The 27694-nt window shown below is 35.9% G+C and overlaps 2 protein-coding genes across 2 annotated transcripts in view; one reads left to right on the top strand and one right to left on the bottom strand.

The window, feature by feature from the left end:
- Positions 1-2562, top strand: part of LOC124171248 (multiple inositol polyphosphate phosphatase 1-like) — a 95045-nt gene extending 92483 nt beyond the window's left edge. The window contains exon 9 of the mRNA XM_046550392.1: positions 56-2562. Within this exon, the coding sequence (XP_046406348.1) occupies positions 56-259 (204 nt within the window). The 3' untranslated portion in view covers positions 260-2562. The remainder of the gene's footprint in view (positions 1-55) is intronic.
- On the bottom strand, positions 758-27681 carry LOC124171254 (DNA-directed RNA polymerase III subunit RPC5-like). Its single transcript, XM_046550400.1, has 9 exons — positions 27544-27681; positions 27348-27449; positions 27079-27224; positions 23617-23810; positions 19109-19275; positions 16030-16234; positions 7076-7278; positions 5224-5387; positions 758-2361 (listed from the first exon to the last, which is right to left on the bottom strand). Exons 1-9 carry the CDS (start codon positions 27577-27579, stop codon positions 2283-2285), a joined length of 1296 nt encoding a protein of 431 aa, XP_046406356.1. The 5' UTR covers positions 27580-27681; the 3' UTR covers positions 758-2282.
- Positions 27682-27694: the final 13 nt, after the last annotated feature.

Here is a 27694-nt window from a genome sequence, read left to right as displayed (position 1 = left end):
CATTAATTTGTGAACGCATACACACTTGGTCTCACAAATTCTTCCATGTTTTTAGGGACGGAAAGTCAACTACAAAGGATGCAGAGTGGGACTGTGCTCCTGGAAAGAACTGGAGCAGAAACTCGCACCAATTGCTGACACATGCGACTTAAGCTTCTGTGACCCCAGTGCCAGCAGTGCTCCCGATAGTGTTCTTTCACAAAAACTAGTTTTACTGGTAACTGTTTTGTCGGCGCTATCAGCCAAATTTTTAAGATAAGAAGCCCATCTCTGTACAAAAATGTGTAAATTATTTGTAATATTGCTTGATGAAACACAAGAAGTGCCATACTTATGGAAGACAAACTGGACCAAATCATTACTTCACAAATCATGTGGGATTGCTTCCATTTCATGCAGAAAACCAAGCTAGTAAAATGTCATATACTCAAGTATTTCAATTACAGCTGAAAAGCCTACACTCATGACCAACCTTTAGAATAATTGCAAGTCAAAGAAAAAGATGAAGTTGTTCAATAGTTATAAGGCTCTATTTTAAAAATAAAATTTTAAAACTTAATATTGATGTTAGACATATTAATAATATTTTAATAACATTCCATCTGTGGACTGATTGAATTATAATACAATTAATTATAAGGTGGACTTTGAATCTCCTCATAACTAGGACCGTAATATGAATAAAAAAAATAAAACGTGTTAAAAAATGAAAATGGAAGAGATACTAAGAAAAGCTTCATGATTTTTTTTTCAAACATCCTTCGTTTGAAAATCAAAGAGCATGAGAATAATGTCCACCATCCAACACAAAATATCATGGACACAAAAAGTAACTCATGAAATGCATAATAAGCTATTCTAACTGGAGTACATGATTAAAAGTATCGGCACTCTTGGTCCTTTTATAAATAACTTCTACTTTTTTAATTTTACCTTTTTAATAGTATGACTATTTTAAATAAATCACCTAACATGAGTCTAGTATTAATGCACTTCTTAATAATAAATGGGTAAGTCAAGATAACAGAAATGGAAATGCATTCAATGGAAAAAATTAATTATCCAATGGAGGAGAAAAAAACCAAACACATAATCAAGACCAAATAATCCCAGTGTTCAGTGAGTACGTACAAAATTTTCAGATAGTTAAAGATCAAAGTAAGTATTTGAATGTTGGTGGCTAAAAACATGCTTTGTAAATTATAAGAGTCTGATGCAAATATACTTATGCATACATATGTTTACAAAATAATAAATATTTACAGAATAGTTATTCAATAAATCCAAGAAAATTTTAAAATAAGTAGAGACATAGCTGCATCATTAAATAAATTTTAAGCGAAAAAATAATTTCTAAGAATATATCTTTAAATTAAGAGATAGCTAAAATTGTAGAAAAAATGTTTATTTTGATAAACTTCACTTTTAAATGTTGATATTAACAAATATTTACAAAACATCTTAAAGGAGCTACATATTTAGACAAAATTGATGTACACTATGCAGTACAATGTTTTCCAATCATTGCTTTCACAGCATTACATAAGATTACAACTTCTGAAAGTAAATGCTTATAATACAAGGCCTAAACTTTTACCATGACAAAAATTTAACATTATAGATACTTTTCCTTTTTTCTCAAAACATTTTTTTTTAATTAAGAAAAAAGCTTTGGCTGATTATTTCACTTCTCAATGTCATCACATGACAATATCACCTCCAACTATAGCCGTAACACAATTAAGGCATAAATATGAAGACACATAATTCAACCCTGAGACTTTCTCAGAACATTCATATTTGTTCTCTAAATAAACCACAACATTCATTTACACTGTAATACTTGAAAAGTATCACATAAATTCAGTTTGTATTCTCCCCCATTAACTCAAAAATAGCTTGCTCAATTATATTGGTTACAAATGGCAGTCAAAAGATTCCATTCCCCTAACTTTACTCATCATTTCTAAGGACCCTGTGATGCTCCAAAATGAATGCTTACACACAATATCACACTATGTTCGCATACAGTCACAAAAGAAAATGATCAAGATCAAAACTCCAAAAAAATGTAATGTTTTTTTTTTTAGTGTAATGTTTTTGGTGAGGGTGAGCAGAGAATGTTAAGATTAAAGTGGCCATAAAGTTGGTAAATTGTGATCATAAAATACCATAATGCCATTTACAAACTTATTAATAAATAAGGGTCAGATATCTTCCTGCATAGAAGCACTTTCATACGGGAAGATTGAAGGAACTAACAACCATTACCTTGGAGGAGTCTATTCTGACATTAGCTGACTCAATTGGCGTTGCTTTGCTTCCCACCATAGAGATTGACGTTGTACTACTTCTGGATACCTGAAAAATTGGTAACATTAATTTAATCTAATATGTAGTTCCAATCACACAATGGCAGTAGATGATACTAGTACATGCATATGATATTTTGGGAAATGTTTAACTTGTAACCATTGAAGGCTATTTCCTTGGTGAGAAAGTGTTGTAAATAAAAATGTTTGTTCCTGAGGTTTATGATAAAATAAAGTATGTTTGAAGGAACTGCATTTCATTAAATTCAAAATACCAAACAATTGAAATACAATAGAAAACCTTTAGAGTGAATCAAGAATATAGCAAGAATTAAGTGATAGCGAGTGACTCATAATGCACAGCTAAAGAGGTCTGTAATAAACATGGAAATGAGTATGGATTTAAGAGGGCCAAGAAGTCCTAGTTATGGTATTAGCTCAATTACAAGGCATCTATTCAGAGTGATAAACATTTAATTTGGTAACTTCAAAATAATCAGTTTCACTCCTTTTACAAATAATGGTGTAAATGATAACGCTGAATAAAGGTGAACGTAGTTTACTATGCAGGCCCCTTCACATCATTAAAGCATCACTTAAACAATTAAGTTAACCACACCATTGAATCGCGGGTCACAGTCAGGCAGTAGAAAGAGCTTGCTGAAGGTGGGCATTGGGTTGTATTTAGAGACTAGTACAAGATACGTCCAGACAACCTGATGAATGCTAAAGCCAATGCTCAGGTCATAGAATTGGTCATAGAACATTGAAGATATAGAGCTCAGCCAGGTATATTAAGCATGAAATCACACAATTTTATAGTTAAATCCCGAGTGGCTCTTGGTCAACTTATGCATGATACAAATGAGAGGCACAGAGCCTGGAATATACATAGTTCCTGCCACCACTACTGTCGGCATCAAAATGATGTGCCGCTGCACTTAGCAAATTTGTATCTAGACTTCAGTGCATGCCATAATAATGAGTTATTCGTCATTTTAAATGAAATTTTATTCTCAATTCTGATTTATTTTTTGTTTCATGAAAAATTCAAATGTCAAGACACACAAGTGCAATATATGACTCTGTGCACCATAAAATTAGCCGTTTCGTCAATTTCATGAACTTTGTAACTCAACTTAGGGAAAACTCTAACGTCTAAAACATTCATTTTCCACAATAAGTTGCAAACATTAATGTAAATTAATAAAATGGCTTTTTCATATTTTTAGAACGCATATTATGTTGCAAAATAACGAAAAGGTTTAAACACTATAGAGTCCTACATTTTACCCCAAAAGAAAAAATAAAATCGATAGAAACGCTTCTTAATTTATTTGCAATTTTTTTATGATCCAAAAATACATGATTATTATGTAGTACAGATTATATATGGGCATTAAAAAAATATGCTGGAGCAAACGAAAGCTGCGTTGCCACGTCTTGCGCAAGAAACTTTGCTTCCTGGTCACCGGCACTGGCCCGGTGCAGTCTCGTTTGGCAACAGGACATTAATAGAAGTCATTGACATTCACAAATATAAATATTTTTATAGATTAGGTAAACTATAGGACTAGATGGTGTTTAAACCTTTTCGTTATTTTGCAGCAAAATATGCGTCCCAAAATATGCAAAAGCCATTTCATTATTTATATTAATTTTTGCAACTTATTGCGGAAGATGAATGTTTTAGACGAAGCAGTTTTCCCTAGGTTGAGTTACTAAGTTCATGAAGTTGACGAAACTTTTAAGCAAATTTTATGGTGTGCGGGGTCATTTATTGCAAACGCATGTATTGATTTTTGAATTTTTCATAAAACAAAAAATTAATCAGAATTGAGAATAAAATTTTTTTTTAAATGACGTGTATTTCATAATTATGGCATGCACTGAAGTCTATATATAAATTTTCAAAGTACGCTGGCACATCATTTTAATGCTGACAGTAAGTGGCATGATACGTAGTAAACTCAATTTTCCCAGAACAAAGCATCTGTGGCTGTATGAGCACAGCAGTATGATCACATGATATTATCCTTTAAATCAGCTCTGTATCACTGATTTCTGGAGAACATGAGGGTGCAGAAGCACTGCCTGATCATGGAACTGCATCACACAACTGTAGCCTCCTAGGCAACTTGGGCGTGATGCAGCTGTGTGGTCTGGTGTCTGGGTATCTAATTTCAGACATTGTGCAGACATGTGATGCAAACAACTTTTCCACAGTCCCCCATTTTGCCATGGATGTGTGGTTCTTGGAAAGCTGAGTTCACCATGCATTAAATGGCCCGATGAACAAAGCATGGTACGACTTGAATCTAATGACTGAGTAGTGGTGCAGAATGACCTAGGCGACGCACCCTAACGATCAATACTAATACTACTACTAGCAAAGCATGGGCAAATGGGCAACAATAGTCATTTCCCCCTCCCACTGACCAGAGGGTTTTCTCCTATCTGAGGCAAAGCCCGGTGGGCCACACCCTTTCCATGTCTCTAATAAAGGGGCTATCAATTTTCTCTCCAGGTAATGGCTTTAATGCAGTTTGTCCATAAGTGAGTGCACGTTGGAGATATTTGTCACATTTTAAGTGTGACTATTTCTCAATTTAATTTGATCCACACCAGCCCCACACAATACCACAGGAAAAAAACGTGCCAGTTCAAACATCATTGAGCTAAAAACCAGTTTTGTACTTTTCTGATTCAATTATGTGAGATTTTCTGTCTTTAGCAGGACAATGCATTCTTATTTTTACTCATAAAAAAACTGAGAGGAGATGATAACAGCTCATGATACTCTTATGATAAATTATGATACAGTTATTCCCACTTATATCATTCCCAAGTAAGTCAAGGGTTACACATATTACCAAGGTTGAATATATACATTCTCGGCTGGTAAACTTACCTTTTTATAAACTCTTCATCGCAAGGAAGAAGCAGCTCCCAGCCTTTACCAGCCTTGTACTGAGAAACATGTGAGAGTATTTCTGTGACCTCTGCCAATGGTAGTTTCACTGTAGCAGCAATTTCACTACGGTCCAAATACTTATTTTTGGTGAATAATGACAACTGTAAAATTAAAATAATAATCATTAAATCATCAAGCAAAGAATCGTACGAGGAATATACTGTACAACAAAAAAATAATGCTTGCAGTAAACTATCTATGTATATATAGGGTTGTAAAACAAAACATGCAAGCACAAAGATATGTATTATCTATGAAAAAAGCATTTAACTTAGGTTATAAATGCAGGCTTCCAAATGCCAGTCACATATACCTTTCATATAACTAAGCATTCAGAATAAACTGTTCAATAAGATGGCTTTAAAACCCTTTGCATTAAAAAAGCTTTTCAGGTATTTTTTTATTAAAATGTAAACTTAAAAGCATTCACTAAAATATAGTAGAAATAGTAAAATTATAAAGTGAGTATGGCAACGTATGTAATAAACTATGTATGCATAAATATATGTAAGTAAGTTGCGGTGTGAAGTCAAAATTTCGTAAGTAAATTAAAAATAATTATTGAAACTCGTTAAGTTCTGAACTCATGAGATAACATTCATATGAATTTACATCTAACATTGATGTGCCCTTAACACTTTGCAGATGGGTCATAAGTCACCTCGCAGTTTCTACATCTTCCTCTAGACACCACCTGTAATGATTCTTTATAACTACTTTGTCTAAGCACTGATTACATCAGTAGACAATGTACTTAACTTGATTTCCTTTGTGTTTTTGTTAATAATTTTTTAGTTATTAAATTAATTACAATTGAATGCAAAAAACCAAGCTTGCAGGAAAATACGAGGTTTTAATAAATGTTTTATTTTCCTCCGACGGGTAATGAACAGAAGACGAATTGATTGATTGAAAATTAGTTCATGGTTAAATACTGAGCACACTTGTGGTGTCCTTATGATATCATCACCTCAGCAATTGGGGAATACGTTGTGCCTGTGGGCAAGTTTTACCTTCTTCATAGGATGTTGCCACCTGACTTTCAATGAATTTTGTCTTTGAATTGAAGCTCATTCCCCATTTGAAAATGCTTCCCTCCCACCCAGATAATATCATACGATAAGCTTCATTTCTGTGGAATCACGGTGACCCACTCATTACTGACTGTAAAGTAAATTGGCCGTATGATAAGTCCTCGTCTGATGAACATTCAAAAACTTCAAGTATGCCCGAAATTTCAAATTTGGCACCTTTGGAGTTGGCCGGTGCAATGCAGTGTGGTGCAAAGGAACTAACACTTTGGGCACAGTCTGAAAAAATTGTCAATTAAATCCACTGTGAAGTCAGTAACTGTTCAGTGTTTTGCCCGCTCTTCCTTCCCGCCGACAGCGCATTTTATTCGGCTCGGCGCGCAGCTACATCAGTTTGTCACAATTATGAGTTAGCACAACATTGTATTACAGTGTTGCATTCTGCAGGATAACGACACTTTTCAATGTCTTGCATAGGTTCATCAACTTACAAACAAGCTCTCAGAATGCATCTTGTTCATACATCGTAGCTTCCTATATTTGTACATAATTTAATCGCATATATAATACTCTGAGGCTATTCCGCAGTGCGAGTATAAGTAAGGGAGATTGAAGAGACAAGGAATTTTGGCAAAGTATCTTTTTGTAATGATTCCTGAAAGAAATGCTCTCACAAAGTTCGTTATTACATACTTACAATTTTTCGGTCCCATGGACTTCATAATAACAATAGTTTACTGTAATTAAGTTCAACTCACCATATAGTCACGGGCACGACACATCAAGTCAGCAGGAACACCATTAAAAGAACTTTCTGAGTCCTTAGGGTAGAGCACATCACTTTTCACAACCCAGTTACCATTGATGAGGACAGCAACAGCTTGTAAAAACCTTAAAACGTTGACTGCTTCTTTTTCTTGATTCAGTAAGGCAAGCAATTTTCCAAATCCTATAATTTTGGCTGAAAGAAAAAAGTCAAAATCTAATATGTAAAACTCCAATCAAGAAACTCAGTCTCACAGGTTCACAAAAAATAGTAAAAATTATGCAATAGATCAGGGAATTTAAAAAAAAAGACTAATAAATATAATAAATAATTTAGTCTCCAGAGCTTTGGGAACATAAAAATGGATCCCACAGTTGGTAACACCCAGGTAATAAAAGGTGGTAGGTACACAGTAATCACCAGAAAGTTAGTATTACACCCAGCTAAACAATAGACAAGTTTAAGAAAAGCGAGACAAAGAAGGAGAACAAGGGTTGGATTGAGAAAGCCAGTGGACGTGCTTGGTAGAACAGGAGATGAAAAAGAGAAACAGATGAGAAAAAGAATGGGAGACAAGAGATACGAAACACAAGAAAGAGAAACAGGAGCCAAAGGTGCGTGCGTGAAAGGGAGATTGGTGAAGTAATAGAGCCAGGGTTAATTGATTTAAATCACTTTGATTTGAATCAGGATTTAAATCGCGATTTAAATCACTTGATTTTTATTTTTTTAAATCAGGTGATTTAAATCATAATGTGATCATATGTTTGATTTTTAAAGAGTCAAGAAAAGGAAGCTGTACTTAATTGCATAATTTTGATTTTTATTTCTTAATTAATACAATGAATCGACAGTTATCAGCACAATGGTGGCTCTTAAATAGAAATGATACCGTAGGAATGCATTTAACATGAGAATTTAAAAAAATGGCTTTGGTTAGAATACCAGAGTATCCGTTGAAAAAAAATTTAAATCACTTGATTTAACACTGATTTAACTTCTAAGCGTAGGCACCATACAAAGTTGCAATTACAGAATTTTTCTAAACTTCATATGCTTTAGAACCGCATAATATTGCACATTTGATACTTCCTATGGCAATGTTATATTATGCTGGTGTAATTTTTAATTTGATACCATTGGCATTTCCATAGTTCTCTCCCCTGATTGACTAAATGTTGTATTAAGTTTAGAGTATGTTGCCTCTTATTGTTTCTGCAAACGATCATTCTTCAATATGCTGCCCAAATAGTTAGTTTTGCAATTAACTGAATTTTTGATGAATGGAGAATCATAAAAATCTCATTTAACCCCTTCACTGACGGATATTTCTCAACAAATATCACAAAAAATGTCATATTATTTTATTACGTTTTTTAATTATTTACAGGTAGATATTAAATAAATAACATTCATTTAAGTGTTTTACGAAGTCATTTATTTTAAAATTTACTCTTATTATATCACTTTTTAAAAAATTTCATGTATTTCTGCATAAAAATAAAGTAACATAATTCACAATAATATAGTCACAAAAATTACTCACTATAAAAACAGACGATGGAGTTAGAAAAATATTAATATAAACTCCAAATTTGAAACACCTTAAAATATTATTAGTGATGGGTCGGTTCGATTCCTCGATTCTTCGATTCCTCGATCCTCGGCCAAGAACCGGAATCGAAAACGAGTACTTGCCAAGGCGAAAAATCGATTCCGATTCCAGCAGTACTTCAAACAACAAAATATACGACCGCATTTCCAATAGTCATTTGAATTTTCGCGCCACGTAACCGTAATAACAAAACACATATCTTCTTGGGATGTGCGAGTACTCGAAAATTCAAGTCGATCGAGTAGTTGGTACTCGACTCGAGCGTTTCGAGTAGCATTACGGATGTCGAGTCGAATAGTTAAGGTTACAGAGCATTCGAGGCTAGTAGGTCCAGCAATCTGCCGACGGGAAGCGCTATCATGAAACTCATGTTATAATGCAGTTTTTAAAGCCGATAAGTCATTCTAATGCCTTGGCCTTTCAGTGGTTTCAGCTTGCCGAATACACTATTGTTGTTGTCGACGTGGGCGCCGAATACCTTTCCGCCAGCCGCGGCGGCCGATCGTCTTCCTACCCCGCGCACACTGGTCCGAAATCGGAAAATGCTGGAATAAAGTCCAAAATGACCTTTTTGGGGATAGAGACTTAAAACTCAGCATAAATACTCATAAATCATTACCAAATATTGATTTATATGCCATTTTACATAAATGCGAACCTTTAGTGAGATACAGAGGCCCAAACATGACCAATTTTTCAATGCCACACGAGATATCGTTTTTCCTCAAAAAATCTTTGAATTTATCCTAGTGGTTTTGCGTTGATATGAGTTTTGTGGAATAAAAAATGCAATATTCCTTTGATCTGGTGCTTTGCCTATACTTTCAATGACTTTTGAAGATTCTGGCTCTCATCTGTCTGGTTTTACAACGCAAAATGGCCGACCCATTTTTCACGTGAAATTTGACATTAAGTAGACATTATCTTTCGTTTACGAAAAATATAACTCGGAAAATTTGAACCACAATATAAAGTAGAGATTTCTAAAGAGTACTAAGTAGAAGTCTTGAAAAAAAGTTTGCGACGAAGGAAATAAGAGCGATTTTTCAATCGCGCGTCAAGGCTGACCTACACGCCGCGGACCTCTGAGGCTCGGTAACTGAGGCCGATTTTTCAAGTTTTTAAAACATTAGTCCTGAAAATCGTCATTTAAAGCATGGATAATCGTCTTCATTGACTTAAAACACTAAACTGAGGATGTTAAAAAGGATTATGTATAGATCGACTAGACCATTTAGCGCATTACTCGAGTGAAAATACTATAAGGACTGGATATTTTTCGGAACCATCCCGCGCGTAAGAAATATGCCTCGGGTATTGAAGTAAAGTGAAGAGATTAAGTCAGCATGCTTAAGAGAGAGAAAAATGAACTGTTTCCGTGAAAGGCAACAAGCGATACCCTTTTTCCTTTTCCACCCTCGCCGAGGTGAGTCGCGCGGTAGGGGAAGTTTTCACACCACAAGGCTCTTTTAGCCTTTTCTATTACTGCGTCCGTCCGATGTAATATTCATTTGTAGCGTTTAGTTTCTTTCTTTAACTTAAAAAAGCAAGAGATTTAAAGGTTGATTGAATGACGTGAGAAGTATAGCATTTTTTTTGGCTCTACAAAACTAAAGTTTAGCTCTATAGTTGTTCGCTTCGTCCACTTGAATTCCATTAAGATTCAAGATCCAACAAATCGTTGATATAATTTCTAATAAAAATTCCAAAGTCTCCGAAATCTTGCAATTTTGGTGGGAAAGTACTTGCCCAATAACACACATGTGTAGCAAAAGGCAATTTTCTGCAGGCAGTAATACTGTAACATGGAGACGTCAAAACCTGCTGGCTGAGCATGTAGAATAATTGGATTTTCTGCTTGAGAATTTGATAGGGCCAAATATTATATAATTCATATATGTAGTATGTAATCTTTATTACAGCTATGAAAATTCCTGTACTCAGGGCTCTCCCTTGTAGTTTGGATATATATATATATTGTCGACATATTATGAGTGCCAATATTCTAAAGTAATACCTATCATGTAACACCACTTTTCAGGTATGTTCTGTTTTGAAATTTAGCTATTATATTTTAATTGCATAGTAATGATATGAAAGATTCCTTTGTCAACTGACTCTTTCACAGAGTAATATTTTTAAAAGTAGTTTTCTTGTTGCCTGGAATTAAGTGATATTTTTCTTGGAGCCTATGGCATCAGAATCGATGGAATCGGTATCGGTAGAATCGGAATCGAAATGTCAGAATCGGAATCGGGATCGGAATCGATAAAATTTTGGAATCGACCCATCACTAAATATTATATAAACTAAAAGTCTATTTTTGTGTGGTACACTTTGAAACAAGGGGCAACGCAAAGACCCACATTACAGTCAGGGCAAAAATAGCAACTATCCCTCCTGACCGTTTTTCCACGCGCATCTAGCTTTCGGGAGCACACAGCACACTTTCGAGTTGGGTTTGCCTTATTTTCCGTGGGTGGGATTATGTCTGGGAAATGCCTCTCGGTAATTGGGAGGGGATGGGCTTTTGCAGGTGGCCTACCTGCCTTAGGGGAGGGAACACTTGGGAAGTACAGTTCAATCATTTTATCTAATAGGTCCAGCCTGTATTGCAAATGTGTATTATCACCACCTGTTTTTCTATATAAAACATATGAATTCAATAAGCAAATTTCCATCAAATGAAAAAATAATTTTTTATAATATTTTTTCCCTCTTTTTCATGGGATTGGATAGTCAGCCAAATGCTGATCTACCCTGTCAACACCCCCCATTATCTCATTGTAATCGATGACTACCTTGGGTTTCATAACCACTGCCCCCCTTTTCTGCACCTCTCTCATTTCCCTGTTGTGAAATGTAGAGAGTAGCGTTACTTCCTTCTTGTCCTTCCAGGGAAGAACCAAAATTTTTCCTTTACGGAAAGCTGCCACATCTCCTTTCTTCATTTTTTTCTTCTTCAGCCCCTCTGGCATCCCCTTTCGTGTTCTGCGCACAGTTCCATAAGTATCAGAAGAATGAGAAACTAGTTCCTCGGCTAGTTGTGGAGAGGTATAAAAATTGTCTGTCGTGACACAATACCCTTTTTCAAATGGTGGTTTCATAAGTGACAATACCACTTGGGAGGACATTGGCTTACTTTCAAAGTCTTTGTCAAGAGTAGTGCATTTCCCGGTACAAATGATTGTTGACCAGACGTATCCAGTGCTGTACTCGCAGAGGACAAGAGTTTTTATGCCGAATCTAGCTCTTTGTACAGTAATTCGCAGAGGAAAAAAATGTTAGCTGTGAACACTCCAAAAGACACCGTAGAACTGACACTAGAATTTTATGGAATAGGAGTGTAAGTAACCCAAAACAGATAGTGGTCAAAGGACCCAGGCAAAGAAATCAAAACATGAGGGTCAGAGGCATTGGGAAGGGAAAATTGGTGAGAAAGAGTGTTTTGGGTCATGTGCGGCTGTAAAAAGGGAAAGTGGAGGGCAGTAGAGAAAAACCGATGAGGGTGCAGCGGCTGCATGAAAGGGAGATCGGAGGGGAGGAGGATGAAAAGGATGAAAGGACGGCAGCGACAGTGCGTAAAAGGAAAGGCGGAGGGGAGAAAACAATGGATGAAGAGAAGGGATGGATAAACAAGGGGGTTGGAAGATAGAAAATATGCCTTCCCTGGAAGGGAGAAATTGCTGAATAGCCGAAGGTTCCATCTCAAATCTATGCACGGTCACAAATATTGACGAACTTACAGAAATGAAATAATAATCAGTTGCATTTGTAGCTAAGTAATAAACTGAAAACTAAAAAACAAAGATATAGTTGGTCATTATAAAGAAAAAAGGCAATAAAACATCACTGAGCAAGTTGATTTTCGGTGCGAAGATTTTGACACCATGTTGCTGAAAAAGAACATTATCAGAAAGTTTTCGACTTCTGCTACGTAGTTTACAGAAATGGCTTTCGAACACGCGACCTTTGGAATAGCAGCTTGGACGTAATTTATTTACGAGGTCCCGTCGACTACACTGAAGAGTAAGTAATGATAGTTTTGCTTGGTAGTGTTTATAAAATGTTTCAAATCAATTTATTTACTGAATAAAAATATTACAACATCCTTTCCGATAGCAATATTCGAACGCGCGACCTTCAGAATGGCAATACGGCACTTGTCTGCCGACTCACCTCGGCTGTTCCAACGATTGATAAAAACTCTGTGAAAAGTCATCGCAGTTATTTATAAAACGCATTAAATATTTTTCTTTGTTCATTTATCACATCTCGACATACAATAGGTTTAGAAACATAAACATTACGAGAAATAATAGATTTTCCCCTCTTTTGGACCTCGAAAAAACGTAGAAGTTTGCAGGATATTATGCATTGTGAAGACACGTATGCACTCTCGCGGCAAAACTACGTACTTCTAATAAGGGGACGAGATATCTCGTCCAGATCACGGAAGAAGAAGCGAACTTGACATAGGACGAGTTAACTCGGCCGCGTCAGTTTTTGCACGTCTTTTTAGGACGAGATATCTCGTCCGAATCAGGGAAGGGGTTAAATCAATAAAATCCGATTTAAATCAATAAAATCTGATTTAAATCAAAAAAATTAACAAAAATGATTTTTTTGAAAAAAATCATGATTTTTATCAACCCTGAATAGAGCAGACGAAAGGTGCAGAAGGTAAGTAAGGATGTGAAAGCATGCACCTTGGCTTCAAGAAGAGAGATCAGAGGCTAACAAAAGTTATCCACATCGATTACTGTTATGAGGTCACTAAAAGCGCAAAAACAAAGTGAGGAAATTTACACAAAATTGAAAGAATATACCCCATTCTTGTCAAATTATCCACGAATATTTCCGTTTCTAAATACATTTACATAATGCTGGAAATTGGACCTAATCATTACTTAGAATTAAATAAATTTGTATTTGTACATGCATGAGATAGTCAGTGTTAGTTTTTGAACTGAAATGTTTGCCTATGAATTACGCACAAGTTTCTTCATTTAGAGATTGTGTATGAGGTAAGATTAATTAAGGTAATCTTCTTCAAGAGATTGAACTACCATTGGGGAAGCTCAGCGCCGTAGTACAGCAACTATATCACACACATTCCCTAAAATTTGCTATCCTTCCCCTCATCAGCCTTTGGTGAATCATTCTCATGCTTTTCTCCTCTCCGAAACCACCAAAAAGGCCTAACACACCAGGTGAAAAGAATGCAATTGCTTACCAATTAGAAGTACCGTATAAGCGTGTGTAAGAGGCGCACCCCTATTTTGAGCATCAAAGCTATGAAGAAAAAAATTTTGCGGCATTTTTTTATACTATCGCGCGGTACGCCTGGAATTTCGACAGCTATCAAACTTTCCTCTTTCAATGCTAATTCAAGGAAATTTTTGATAACTGCGGCGGTAATAGCGGCATAAGAGGGAGTAGAAAGAGTTCCGATCCTCTCTTCGCATATGCCGTTGCTCTACGATGCTTGTCCTATTCACGAACAATTTTGTTTAAATGCTCTCGCAGAAGTATTGCAATAGAATAGCATCTGTGGAAAATTTTAAGGCAAAACACAACAGGCACATAGCATGAACATTTCCAAGACCTTGGACAACAATCGGGGCAATCTCAGCGCCGTAGGATAATAACCACGTCGTAGATTTAACGGAACCACACTTGGCCCTCCATCAGCCAATGCCTCTGCCGTTTTTTTTCCTTTCCGAGACCCCATAGGAAAATAGGAAAACATCAAGTTACAGGGGAACAATGGAAACGTGTTTCATCCCTAACCCGTCTCACTAACTGACCTTGATCGATCTCCCAGTTTATGGAGGCCAAATGCTAGGTGAGTCATCTACTGAGCCCGAAGATATCTCGATAGCTTTCAATAATGGCATGACACGCACGAGGTTCAAAGAAAGAAGAGATTTAACGCGAAGCATATCGGACAGAATTTAAGTTTTTTAAGCTCAAATTTAATGACACAAAGATTTATAGTTATAACAAGGCTACTAATATTCAAAATAGTCCAAACAGCACAATTTCAGAAGAAACAAGCGCATTCAAACAAGGCGAGACGGACTGGAAACTTCAGGCAACGCAAACTGCGTATATCACATTGCTGCACCTTCGCCCCTTCGGTTTGAAGGCAACGACGTCACATGCAAGATCGGACGTGTTCGTCCATTGCTCCTTCGCTCATAGCCTCGTTGCTTGAAATACGGAGGGGAGGGAGCGCACTCCTTCCCCTCGACCTCTCCTTCAGCGCTCTTCGCTTACAAGCATTTCCGATTTCTTCTGTCCACCATTTAGTCCAGCAATGAACACACTCGTTCGAATTTTTTAAAGTGCAGGTTTTATCTCCAATATAATTTTCAGTTGCAATAATCCTCATATTAGCGTCTGAAGATGATTTTTGGAAAATCAGGTCCTCAGCGTAATGGAAATTACCCGGCAAGACAGATATTGACTATTAACCAGGTATGCCCTTCAAAACTACGCGTTTCTCTACGTTTGATAAGCGATTACTATATGCAGTATAAATGCCGCAGGATGCCCACTCGTGGCAGTAAATTTAGCGTGCCCTCCGGAGCGAAAAACCCCGCGCGATCTTCCATGTTCACCTCTGGGGTACCGACGTGACGGCACGATGCTTACAAGAAAAGCAAACAGGAGCATTTTAAAAATATGTCACTAAGGGAGAAACTCCCCTTCCTGCCGCTTGTTTTTGATCCAGGGTTTCAGATGACTGACTCACGCTGAAAACCAAGGCCACTCAGTTCCCCTTGGACTTGCGACCGGTGAAGGGGAGGGGGGGAAGATAAGAAGTTTGTGTAAGAGGCGCACCCCATTTTCGGCTGCAATTTCTGGGAAAAAAAGGTGCACCTCTTACACGCGCTTATACGGTATTACCAAACATGATAATTTTCCATCCATTTAAAAATCAAAATTTTTACTTAAGAAGATGTACCATATCCTTCACTGCATACCACAGTAATGAATGCTGGACTGTTAGATCAAAGGACTCTCCTACTTATGAATGCCAATGGTTATAGAAATATCAGATAGGTTGAAAAAGAAGTAAACTCTTTTTTATAACTTTGTAATTCATTCATGAGTAATAAATAAGGTAAAAAAGAAGGGCAGAATATTTTCAAATTCCCTCAAACAAGCTGTCCTACAAGCACAAGCACACTCATTGCAAACCCATGATTTAGACAACATATAGTCATCTTTATTGCCCTAAATGGAATCCTGGAATGTTCACATTAAGAATACAATATATGTTAAATACATCTATCACATTCATTCATCAGCTACAGACTTACCACTTCGTAGAAGCATTTTGACCTGGTCTCCCATTGTTAAAGCTTTCATTTTATCCAAGGAAATTAAATCCATAGTTGAACTTGGTGAACTGTAATAATCTGAAGATTCAGGAGGAACTAGGTTTTTCATGTAGTCAGTTTTTTCGATGTCAAGACCAGTGACTTCATTTTGAGTTGAGAAGGATAACAACTTTAGCCTTTCTTGCTGCAAAAAGAACATAAAATCTCTTTTAATCCTTTCACAAAAATGCCATGCTTTGCTGGCATAAATTTTGCTCCCCCAAGAATGGATATCTTGTTTCAAAAATATTTGGTTCCAAGGGAAGGAAAGTGGACATTACCTTTGGTGATCCCAGGGACCTTAATGGACTCCAATAAAGAAGTGACTATCCCCACTCTTAAATTCCCAAATAACTCTAAGCTCAACTACATTGTTACAGTCAAGTAGTGGTTAAAGTTAATTTAGAAAAATACATATTTGTACCCTTTTCATTATTCATATCAGAGAACATTGTTGTTTTTAGTGAATATCATAACTGACTTAAAAAAGTCCAATGGACGCCTTTCCATTTTTCGTTAATCATTAATCATTAGTTGAATTTCTTTAAGCATTTTAAATATTTGTAAAAGAAAAATATCTCACCCTTAAATCAACACACCAGGAAAACATGACAGCAATTCGTTCTGTATCAGTGCATACAACTCAATTCACAACTAGCTTTAATTGGACATATGCAGCAAGAAGTCAACAATGAAGAGATAGGGTGTAAATAACCTCATTCAACACTTAAAAGAAGCCTTCACCATCTTGAAAACAAATGAAATACTTTACCATCACATATCGAGCCTTCTAAAGGGTGAAATAAATTTTTTTGGGTGATAATAAAGAGCTAAGACAAGTTTTTGACATTATAACTGGGCCAACCATGAATATATAACTACACTGGACGGCAAAAAATAATTTTTTCCCGAGCCTTGGTACCATTCCTGCTGATTATCATATAAAAAGACCTCCTTCATCCGAATATGACATTCATTTTCCTCCATCACCCACCATTTTCGGGGGGAAGCCCCCCCTCAAATTTTCATCACTTTTGCAATAATTTGGAGGAATGAAAAGGATTATATTAGCATTTATATTTCTTAATAGGTTTTTAGGATGATGTGAAATGGAAGCTGGAAAAAAAGCTTTATAATATGCGTTAAAATTTGTGAAAAAAATGCCATATTGATCATTTTCAATGCGTTTTTATTCAATTTACGGAGACTAATTCCCCCCAAATCTACCTCTTTACCATAAATATTAATTTTTTAGGATTTTGTTCCCCTCAAAACCCCTAGAAAAAATTTAAACGCTAAAATAATTCTTTTTATTCCTTTTAATGACCGAAAAGTGATAAAAATTGGGGGGGGGGGGGGGGGGGGGAGCTTCCCCGCAAATGGTGGGTGATGGGGAAAAACAGAGTTCATATTCGGATTTAGGAGGTCATTTTACATGAGAATAAGCAGGAATGGTGTCAGGGCTGATTTTCATGCCGTCCAGTGCTATCAAACTTGCTAAAACTGCAATTTTGACTCCAAGTGTAACTGTTATTGGATTAAAACATGCATGTACACAGAGATGGGCAAAATACACGTCAAATGTATTTTAGATACAAAATACAAATTACTTTTAAAATCTGTATTTCAAATACAAAATACAAATTACTTCTAAAAATTGTATTTTCGATACTAAATACAAATGTAATTTCAAAATACATTCTTAAAATACAAAATACATACCTTAACCGAAGTTCTTATCTAATAAAAAATTAAAATCAATTCAAATATGAACTATTTTTAGAATGAGAGGCTCAAACATTCTTACAACTTATTTATAAGTAATTGGCAATCAGACCATTATCCAGGGCAAAATCTCTTAAATAATATGGGGAATATATGGTAATAATTTGTTTATTTCACTAGTCTCACTTACTCCTCCTTAAAGCTCCTTTCCCTTCAAAAGCAATAATGTTTCAAACATAGAGACTGCTAAATTACTTCTTTTGCAATTGCGAATAAATCCTGCAAAAGAAAATAACCTTTCCACAGGAGCACTGGATGTGAGGCCAGAGTTATAACGTAAAAACAACTTTTTTACAGCCGGATATGCACTTAACGTTGACAGACATTTCGATTTGTCGCCTAGAAATTGCAATACTTCAATTTCATTCCTATTTAAAACATTGAATGAGGAATGTCCCGGGTCATCTGAATAGGTTTATACAGAAGTAAATTAAGGGGCAATTTATTGTCCCATAGATGACAGGCTAATACTAATTCGGTATCCCTGCCATATCGTCGCGCGCTCTTACAAATTACACACAAAAAAATTACATGTATTTTGATTTTGAATGTATTTTAAAAATACAAATTACTCTTTAGATGTATTTTCATTACAAAATACAAAATACTCTCAGAAAATGTATTTCCGATACAAATTACAAACTACAAATGTATCAAAAATACGTATTTCAAATACAAGTATTTTCGATACTGCCCATCTCTGCATGTACATCTTAATCAACATTACAATGCATAATTCATCCCAAGTTAATAAATTCAATTTTGGTTTTAAATACCTACAACTGACCATTATTACATCCCAAACTTAAATTCAAACATAGTGCTTTGCCAGATTGATTATACAACAAAATGAAGAGATGCAAAAAGGCATTACTCCTGGTATGTACTCCTAACAATCACTTATCAATATTTAATCCACTCAACTTTGAAAACATTCAACATTTCATTAAGTCTCACAGCATCAAAACAAAGCTGTGTTAAAAAAAGGAAACCCAAATTATAATTTTCCTGTACAAGGAATAGTACTCCAAATGAATTTAAAATAACTACTGTCAGTTTTTGGCATGGATGTAGTAGGCTACTCCAAAAAAAGGAATGGCCACAACATTGTTTCAATACAGGGTTCAAGAATTATTATTCATAAAAATATAAAACTAAAACAAGACTTCATACTGCCCTTTTCTTCCTATACTTAGGGCATGCAGTATAATTGGGGAAAATGGAAAAAACTTACCTCTGCCTCCTCCGACTGTGAATTGTAAAAGTTAGTGGAAAACCATTGCTCCTCCGCCCTTTTCTTATTAAGGAAACCAAATGACATCTCACGAGCTTTCTTGAAGCGATCACTCTCTTGGCGCGCAAATTTCACATTAATCTTTTGAGCATCCTCTTCAGCATTTTCTTGAATAGAAAAATGAAACATTGACCAATTAGTATCAAGTAAGGTTGGGTCAGTTACACCATTTTGTCCATTCTGATTCCAGATCGGTTCTCAGTTTCCGGTTGTTAATTAAGTGTTGAAATTTTATGGAATAATACGCAAAAGCTATGAATGACTTCAGTTCGATTTTCATGAAAACTAATAAATTTACTCAATTAACTAATTTCACCTTTCAATGGGTCCTTAAAATCCATTAATTTCAAATATGAAATGTAAGTAGTACTACATGTATAGAAGTTTAAAATTCAGGTTGTGCACAAATGGTTTCCTAACTGGCTCTTTTTGGCTTTGTTTCTGATTCCCATTCCGAGCTCCAAGATTGGTGGAACCGAGAACTGAACTGAAGAACCAAACCAACTCATTGATGGTTTTAAGCAAATAAACAAATATTTGAGCATTCATTAAGAGGTAAATGACTCACTATAACCAACCAACCTCCTGAAACCATGAAAAATATGAACAGATACCTGATTCCATGGAGAATCAAACCCTCACATGGATCCAAATACATTTAAAATAGTACAACATGTTTTACAATAGCTTATATGCAGTTATAAATTTAGCAAAGATTTCATTAACAAAGGACTTACAAGCCAAAATGTAACCTTAAAAATGTCCTTACATCTTCATAGAGTCAAAGAGTTCAAATGAAATTGAAGCCCCATAAAACAAGTTATTCACAACAGAGTACATGCCCTTGCCTTAACAAAATTTTTTACTGTTTGAAAAACTAATATCTAAAATATTTTACTTATGATTTTAACATAATATAAAATACCGGCTTGGTGATAAAAGTGATACAGTCTAATGCAAACAGTGCTCCACCTCCTTTTTTTTAACTTTTTTGCCACTCCAGACCTCATTAGTTGAATTAACCAATTCTTCAAGAGAATCTTTTGTTTAACAAAATCTCCTAAAGCCTTCAATAGGTAGCATATTACACAGCAAACAAACCTAACCAAGGACTGGTGGAACCAAGAACTGAAGAACCAAACTAACTCACTGGTGGCTTTAAGCAAAATAAGCAAATATTTGAGCATTCAATAAGAGGTAAATGACTCACTATATCAAACCAACCTCCTGAAACCATGAAAAATATGAACAGATACTCACCTAACCACTCATACATTCCTCCCTCTATCCCTTCATTTCTTAAATAAGCAATGAAGACAGTATGACCGTACAACTACCCTATTAACATACATAAAAATAAAGTATCTACAGTTTCGACACCCAATTCAATAGGAAATGTTTTCATAAAAAGAATATATGCACTCCTTGCAAGATGATAACTTTAATTTGTACCATCATCAAAGTACCAACAAGATAAATAATTCACACTAATGTTCACTAGCCTGCAGACAGCTCTAAATGGTATGTAAGCCTCAAAGATATCAAACCCAGCACTTGTAATGGAGATAAGTACATAACAAAAAAAACACATTTCTCATTGGTCACCGAACCAAAAATTACTTTAAAAGCCTACTTGCCTCAGATTTAGATACACTTGTATCACAGAGTCAAGTCCATATGAGCAAGAGTGCCTCAACATGTACTGAGAAATACATAAATAGACACTAACTCGATTTATAACAGGTAAACACAAGATGGATTCACAATTAAATTAGATTCTAAATGGCATATGCCTCCAATATATACTGTGATTGGGACCATGATAATAAAGGCTTACTCCACCACCACTTTGTAAATACAAAAAGAGAAAAAAATATCCATAGAGTTCAGCACCAATAATCTGTCTTCTCATAAGTAGGTAGTTATGATTAATTATTCAAAAATTATTCAAATACCTAGTGACTTCGAGAAGAACATCATCATTCCCATACCCAAAAAGAAGAGAGCTGAGAGGTGCGAAGAATTTAGGACCATAAGCCTGACGACACATGCGTCGAAGATTCTGACAAGAATCATTTACAGGAGAATTGAACGAAGAGCAGAAGAATTCCTGGATGAGGACCAATTCGGATTTAGGAAAAGCAGGGGCACAAGGGAAGCAATTTTGGCTCTTAGGATGATCATAGAGAAGAGAATGGAGAAAAACAAACCAACCTTCATAGCATTTGTCGATTAAGAGAAGGCCTTTGATAACGTGGAATGGAATTCAATGCTTAGAATTTTGAAAGAAATCGGCATACTCTACAATGATCGTAGAATTATTCACAGTTTGTATAAAAACCAAGTAGCTGTGATCAAATGTGGACCAAACGGTGCAGAAGCAAGAATAAGAAAAGGGGTGAGACAAGGTTGTGCGCTTTCCCCCTTAATTTTTAATGTTTACATAGAGAAAGCCATCAACGAAATCAAGCAGAAAGCTTCGGGTGTCAATATCCACGGAGAAAAAATTAGTATGCTGCGATTTTCTGACGACATAGCAGTCATAGCCGAGACAGAGAAGGATTTGAAGAAGACGTTGACAAACATGGAAAGGACAATGGCCAGATATCAGCTGAAAATCAACAAAAAGAAGACTAAGATATTAGTTTGCAGCAAAAGAGAGGAGGCTAAAACAAACATCAACCTAGGAAAGCATAAGCTTGAAGAGGTGAACGAGTTCTCTTACCTGGGAAGCCGAATCACCAGCGATGGACGGAGCAAGAAAGAAATTCACAGTAGAATAGCGCAGGCGAAGAGGGCTTTCTACAAAAAGAAGAATCTTCTTACAGCTGAAAATACCGGCATAGAAGTAAGGAAACAATTCATCAGATGCTACATATGGAGTATGTTTCTCTATGGAAGCGAGGCTTGGACGTTGACAGCAGCAGAGAAGTCAAGAGTGGAAGCATTCGAAATGTGGTGCTACCGAAGAATGATGAAGATAAAATGGATTGACTGTGTGAGTAACCAGGAAGTGCTAAGGAGAGTGGGAGAAAAGAGAAGCCTCCTAAAAACATTAAGCAGAAGAAGGGACAACTTAGTTGGCCACATTTTGAGGCACGATGGTCTGATGAAGACAATCGTTGAAGGACAAGTGGAAGGGAAAAAGGCAAGGGAAGGCCCCGAATGAGTTATATACGACAGGTTATAAAGGATGTAAAAGAGAAGAAATATGTAGCTATGAAGAGATTAGCGGATAGGAGAGAGAAATGGAGAGCTGCATCAAACCATTCTTAGGATTGTTGACTAATGATGATGATGATTCAAAAAATCTGCTAGCAATGAAATGGTATTCACAGTAGCATTTGCCTGTTATTTGGATGATCAAGAAAAGGGCCTGGGTGACACAATAATAATTTTTAGACTGGTTAGAAAATTCGTCAACTGCCGGCAATGCATTAAGGCCTGGTTACACGATTAACACCTACAGGTTAATGTCTAAATGGATGAACGTGGGAATGAACGCCAAAATGCACCGTGTAACCACCCAACTTGTGTGAATGCATGCACAGAAAATAGAACCTTTTCTAATTTGGTTCATGCATTTGTACATTTTCCGCTCCGGTCCACCAAAATCATTCACGCAAACGTACATTAACTTGTACGTGTTAGTGTACCGTGTAACCAGGCCTTTACAAACCTCTGATATAGCATGCACTTTTCCTAGATGTTAGCCCACCCGCATGAAAGGAGGGAATTTCAAAAGCACATATGAATATTTTTAACAAGGAAAAACATCTTTCAATGCATGCCTACTATCTTTTAAGATATTTTAACCTACAAATGTTTATACAAAAAAGGTTATCTAAGGCTATTTATTGGAATATATATTGTTTATAGGCAATTTGATACCCAACACCTTTGCTACCGGGAACGCATCCCTATCTTCCCCGTGTTGAAATGGTCCCACATGATGCAAATTCGATTAGTGCAAAGACCCCAAGGAATGCATCCCTTGCAATAACTGAGGCGTGGGTGTCTGCCAAATATACAGAAAGAGCAAGGCACAGAAAAAGAGTAAAAAACTGCTAAGAAAATGTCCCCGAGGACTATTGATCACCCATCGGGGCTTACTCCACCATTTTAAGGTATGATCAACACTCAACTGTGTACAAAGTTAACAACCAACTACAACAACAACTATAATAACATCTTTCCAACTATACATTAAAATATTGAGTTTCTTAAAAAATTTGCCCTAGCACAAATTTTACTTCCAGAATTCTTAACTTTCTCGAACACGAGTTAGTCACTTAGCAGCAGCTTAAATAAATTGGTTCCTGCTTCTTGGCTATTATCATAGTAACAGTCAAGGAAGAAGTTGCACTAGAAGACATTGCGGTTAAAATAAAAAAATAAGTACGGAAAACAAAAAATTTGAATTTTGGAAAATGAATTCATCTACACACCATCCTCCACTTCTTTTGCATCTTCTTTAGGCTGGCGATCAGCATCCAAATAAGGAAAAGAAGGTTGTAGTTGTACAATGCCTCTTATTGGAGTAACAAGTAGCTCACCATCTTGAAACACTCCAATGCAATAAGAACAAGCATTTTCCACAACTCTTGGCCCAGAGCGAAGAATATGCTTATCCATCATTCCACTGTGAATATAAAATTCATAAAAATTAGATACAATAGTCGCAACTATACCACAAAGGATTCTACTTAATCTAATAAATAAGAAAAACATCACAAAAACTGAGATTGTGATAGGTACTATTCGGTTCTATCTCATTGCATGAGACAATGACAACGTCAAATAATTCTTTTTAATTTTATCTTTTTAACATCTTTTAGTGGGTATTCATGGATCACCACAAATATAGGTCCACAGACTTTGTAATAGAATCACTAAGTCAAATTCTGACAGAGTAAAATTTTCTTGATAGTCAAATGACAGTTCTCCTAATTTTCTGTCGATTTATAAAAACCTCTCATTCAAACGTACTTTCCATTGACAATTAATGATAAACTTTGCTGGAGTAGCTGCTTAAATAAAATGAGGGAACCAGCAGAGAACAATTAAAGAACTATGTACTTCTCGCTATGTAGCCTACCTGTACTGACAGGTCCAAGTATGATTCAGTGTGAGCTCAAAATAATTAAAACTGGAAAATACCGTTGAGGGAATAAATGGTTTGCTAGGTGATACATATACGTACACATAATGTCGCATAGTTGAATCAAAAGAGTGATGACAAAGACACAATCACAAATTTGAAACATATGTTGAAATTGAAAGCATCATAAAACAGTAGAGATAGTTTAACTCATCCATGCAGTTACACAACCAAACCACACTCGAGGCAAATATTTGCCAATTAAGGGGGAAATGATAACAAAATAGAAAGCATTCATAGCAATAGGTTATTCCAGAAATAACTTCCTTGGGGAGGTGTTAATGAACACTCAATCAATGTGAGAAATTTAAGTGCAAAATAGAAAACAAAGATCAAAAAAATAAAACCTAAATAAAATTTTTGCTTCCTTTGAAGTTTTTATTTTATATTCTGCTACTATTGCAACATAATACACCGTATTTTTCTGAATGTAGTCCCCCCTTTTTTTTCCAAAAATGCCAATGGTAAAAGTAAAGAGGGGACTATATTCAGACGCATTTTTATAATTTTTTTCCGAAACTGAAGCCTCAAAATTAGGGGGGGGACTATATTCAGAGGGGGACTATATTCAGAGGGGGACTATATTCGGAGAAATACAGTAGTTAGCTACTTAAATTTCAATTGCATGCAAAGTTTCCAAACTTTGATAGGAAAGTTTCAATCAATGCAAATTTTCTTAACTTTAATTGGAAAAGTGACTTCAGACTTCATCAAGTAAGTTTTTGCAGAGAGCATCTCTTACTTCCTTCAACTATGATGACCCTTTGTAGAATGTTTAAAAATAATAAAGCTTGCTTAGGCAGGCCACAGTTCACCACTCTAAGTACATACATATATAGTTCCTTCCCCAATATGTATCATTCTGCTCAGCAGCCAAATCTTATCTAAGCAACCATAACTGTTGGATTCATAATGAAGTTGAATGAGTTCACATGCCAAACTGAACAAGCCATGTTGACTATAACTTTTATTAGACAATTTATATACAACTCCACCATTCACTTGCAACTGTTTCCTGACTGCCTGACCTTTCAAGATGTATAACAACCCTGCCAAGTATAGCATTTCAACTTGAGATACAATTCTCACTTGCATAATTTTCAAATCAAAATCAAAGGCAGTGAGATGTGGGAGCTTTTGGAAATGGATTAATGATGGCCTGTAAGATGTTAGGATGTAAATTATGACTTTTTGAGCTTTCATAGGAGCAAGTTTTCAGTAGACTCAAATGCAACAGTTGCGGGCAGATCAAAGGGATTTTCACTCGAATTTTAATGTTCTTAGGCTGAGCTTTTGGCAAAAGAAATTTGCGCAATCAAGTCAAGCATCTCCAAGGCTCAAGTCAAATCAGGCCTTTCTAGATCCATGAGGTCAGTAGGCGTGGGTGAGTTTTTACAGAGCTACACTGCTATATATAAGACTCATATCTCAACCAATAAAAAGGTAAATGGAAAAATCTCTCATAATAACCAAGGTCCTAAACTGCAATTTTATCACGGCAACAGCCACACGAAACTGGACAGAAGAAGTTCTTTTCCAGAGATGCTGACTTACAAAAAATATTGGGGGGGCCCAAACCGGGGATCTTGCCTGGGAAATTTTGTAAGCAGTGAATTTTAAGTTTTTTAGAAGAGCCACATGATCAACATTAGAACCCTGATAACCGATACTCGAATCTCGATATGTAGACACTCCGGGGAAAATCTACAAGCCTGACACATTTTTTCTTCACACCTATAATGAATTTTTGACGGTGCTCGGGCCCCCTCAGGCCCTATGGAGTCCACTGTTCTTTTCAACATAACAATATGTTTTCCATGACTATTTGCTGACAGTTCCTCAGACAGGAAGTCATTTAGATCAGAAACCATTCATCCCTTTACATGAAAGTTAAAATGAAGTAATTATAGCAAATTATAGACATTAAGTTTGTAGATGGCTAATTAAAGAACGAAGAATTTCTAAATTCCCCATTCATGGGAGAAGAATCCATTTCCTTCAACGGTTTTAGCGGAATGAATATTTCATGAAGCTCAGTTTTGATAAGGTGGAAGTGGATACATTTAAATCTTCAAACGTAAGATAAGTAATCATGGGCGTATCCAGCGAGGGGTAGGAGGGGACAGCTGCCCCTACAAGCAAAAATCGCAAATGTCTTTAAGGAAAATAATATTTTTTCAAGCAAATAATTTTAAAAACTAATAAAGAGCTGTTAAAGTTTCCTTAAAATGTTGATTTCATTCACATTTTCCACGCTTAAATCTTACCTACAACTTGAACAACCATGGCTTACCCCCCTAGTTATGATCCTGGGTACGCCCTTGTAACTAGTGTAACACCAGCACTATAAAAGGCCTAAACTTTTACCATGTACACGCTATGGGTTACCAAAAAGAGAGCATAAAAGGTATTTATAATTTTTATAGATATATTTAATGCTCTATGGATAGAAACATCCAATGTTGTGCCATTTCCATTAAGAAGGAGGCAAATTTGATAAAACGGTAGTTACAGAATAGAGACTGACATGGAAAATCCAGACAATTATAGGATATTATTAGATCATATGACATGTGGAGGGATTATAAAAAGAGACACCACGAATACTGAAACGCATTAAAGAGGATTAAACTCTAACCTTTGAAGACATTAGTCAGGCGTTACTTAGTCTCGTAATAAATTCCGTCAATACTCCTAAATTTCTCGAATTACGTGCGATATAATTATGTTGTAGAGCCGCAACTATTACCTTTCATACTCCGATGATTCTGGTTGTCCCTTGGCACTGCTACAATTCAAAACTATCTGTTCTCCTTTGCCAACATCATAATTGGGGCTTCTGGTATTGAGCTGTAATTCTAGTTCCACTTCTTGGTGATGTGGCTTGATCTTTGACTGTGAAGAAAATTTTTTAACACATATGTCAATGCCACTACCATGTATTAAAAGACGTAACGTAGATTTCTGACGCAATGTAATAGCATTCATAAGAACACATTAAATCCACAACACACTTACACGGACAATAGGTAACTCATCGTACTTAAGATGCTTAGGACGAACAGGGTACTGATACAAATACAGCTTTTTGGCCAGAGAAGTTGACAGCATTACCGGGGCCTGTGTTGAAGAGGAATTGCAAAATTTTCTCGTGAGGAATAATTCATTCACAAATATCGCTTTAAATTACCAAAAATACAGTAGATTGGCCAACCTCGAAAACGACACGATCATTTTTCAAATCTGTCATTATAAAGCTGATAATTAAATGATGCAGTCTATTATCACAAGGAGCCTTTTAAAACACGTGTTAAACTTCCAAACAAAAAACAATTGCGTTACTCTAATTCTAAGCGCAACCCAGC

The sequence above is a fragment of the Ischnura elegans genome, chromosome 1, assembly GCF_921293095.1.
Source record: "Ischnura elegans chromosome 1, ioIscEleg1.1, whole genome shotgun sequence".
Classification (NCBI taxonomy): domain Eukaryota; kingdom Metazoa; phylum Arthropoda; class Insecta; order Odonata; family Coenagrionidae; genus Ischnura; species Ischnura elegans.
The sequence above is the reverse complement of the archived record's forward strand: the minus strand, read 5'-3'. Positions and strand labels throughout refer to the sequence as shown.

Bases quoted from the DNA above. Each gene is read 5' to 3' on its own strand.
- LOC124171254 (XM_046550400.1), bottom strand. From the start codon at position 27,579: ATGACAGATTTGAAAAATGATCGTGTCGTTTTCGAG. The intron at 27,225-27,347 runs GTAAGTGTGTTG...TTTTCTTCACAG, and splicing joins ATGAGTTACCTATTGTCCGT to TCAAAGATCAAGCCACATCA. The intron at 19,276-23,616 runs GTGTGTAGATGA...TTTCTATTCAAG, and splicing joins TGCAAAAGAAGTGGAGGATG to AAAATGCTGAAGAGGATGCT.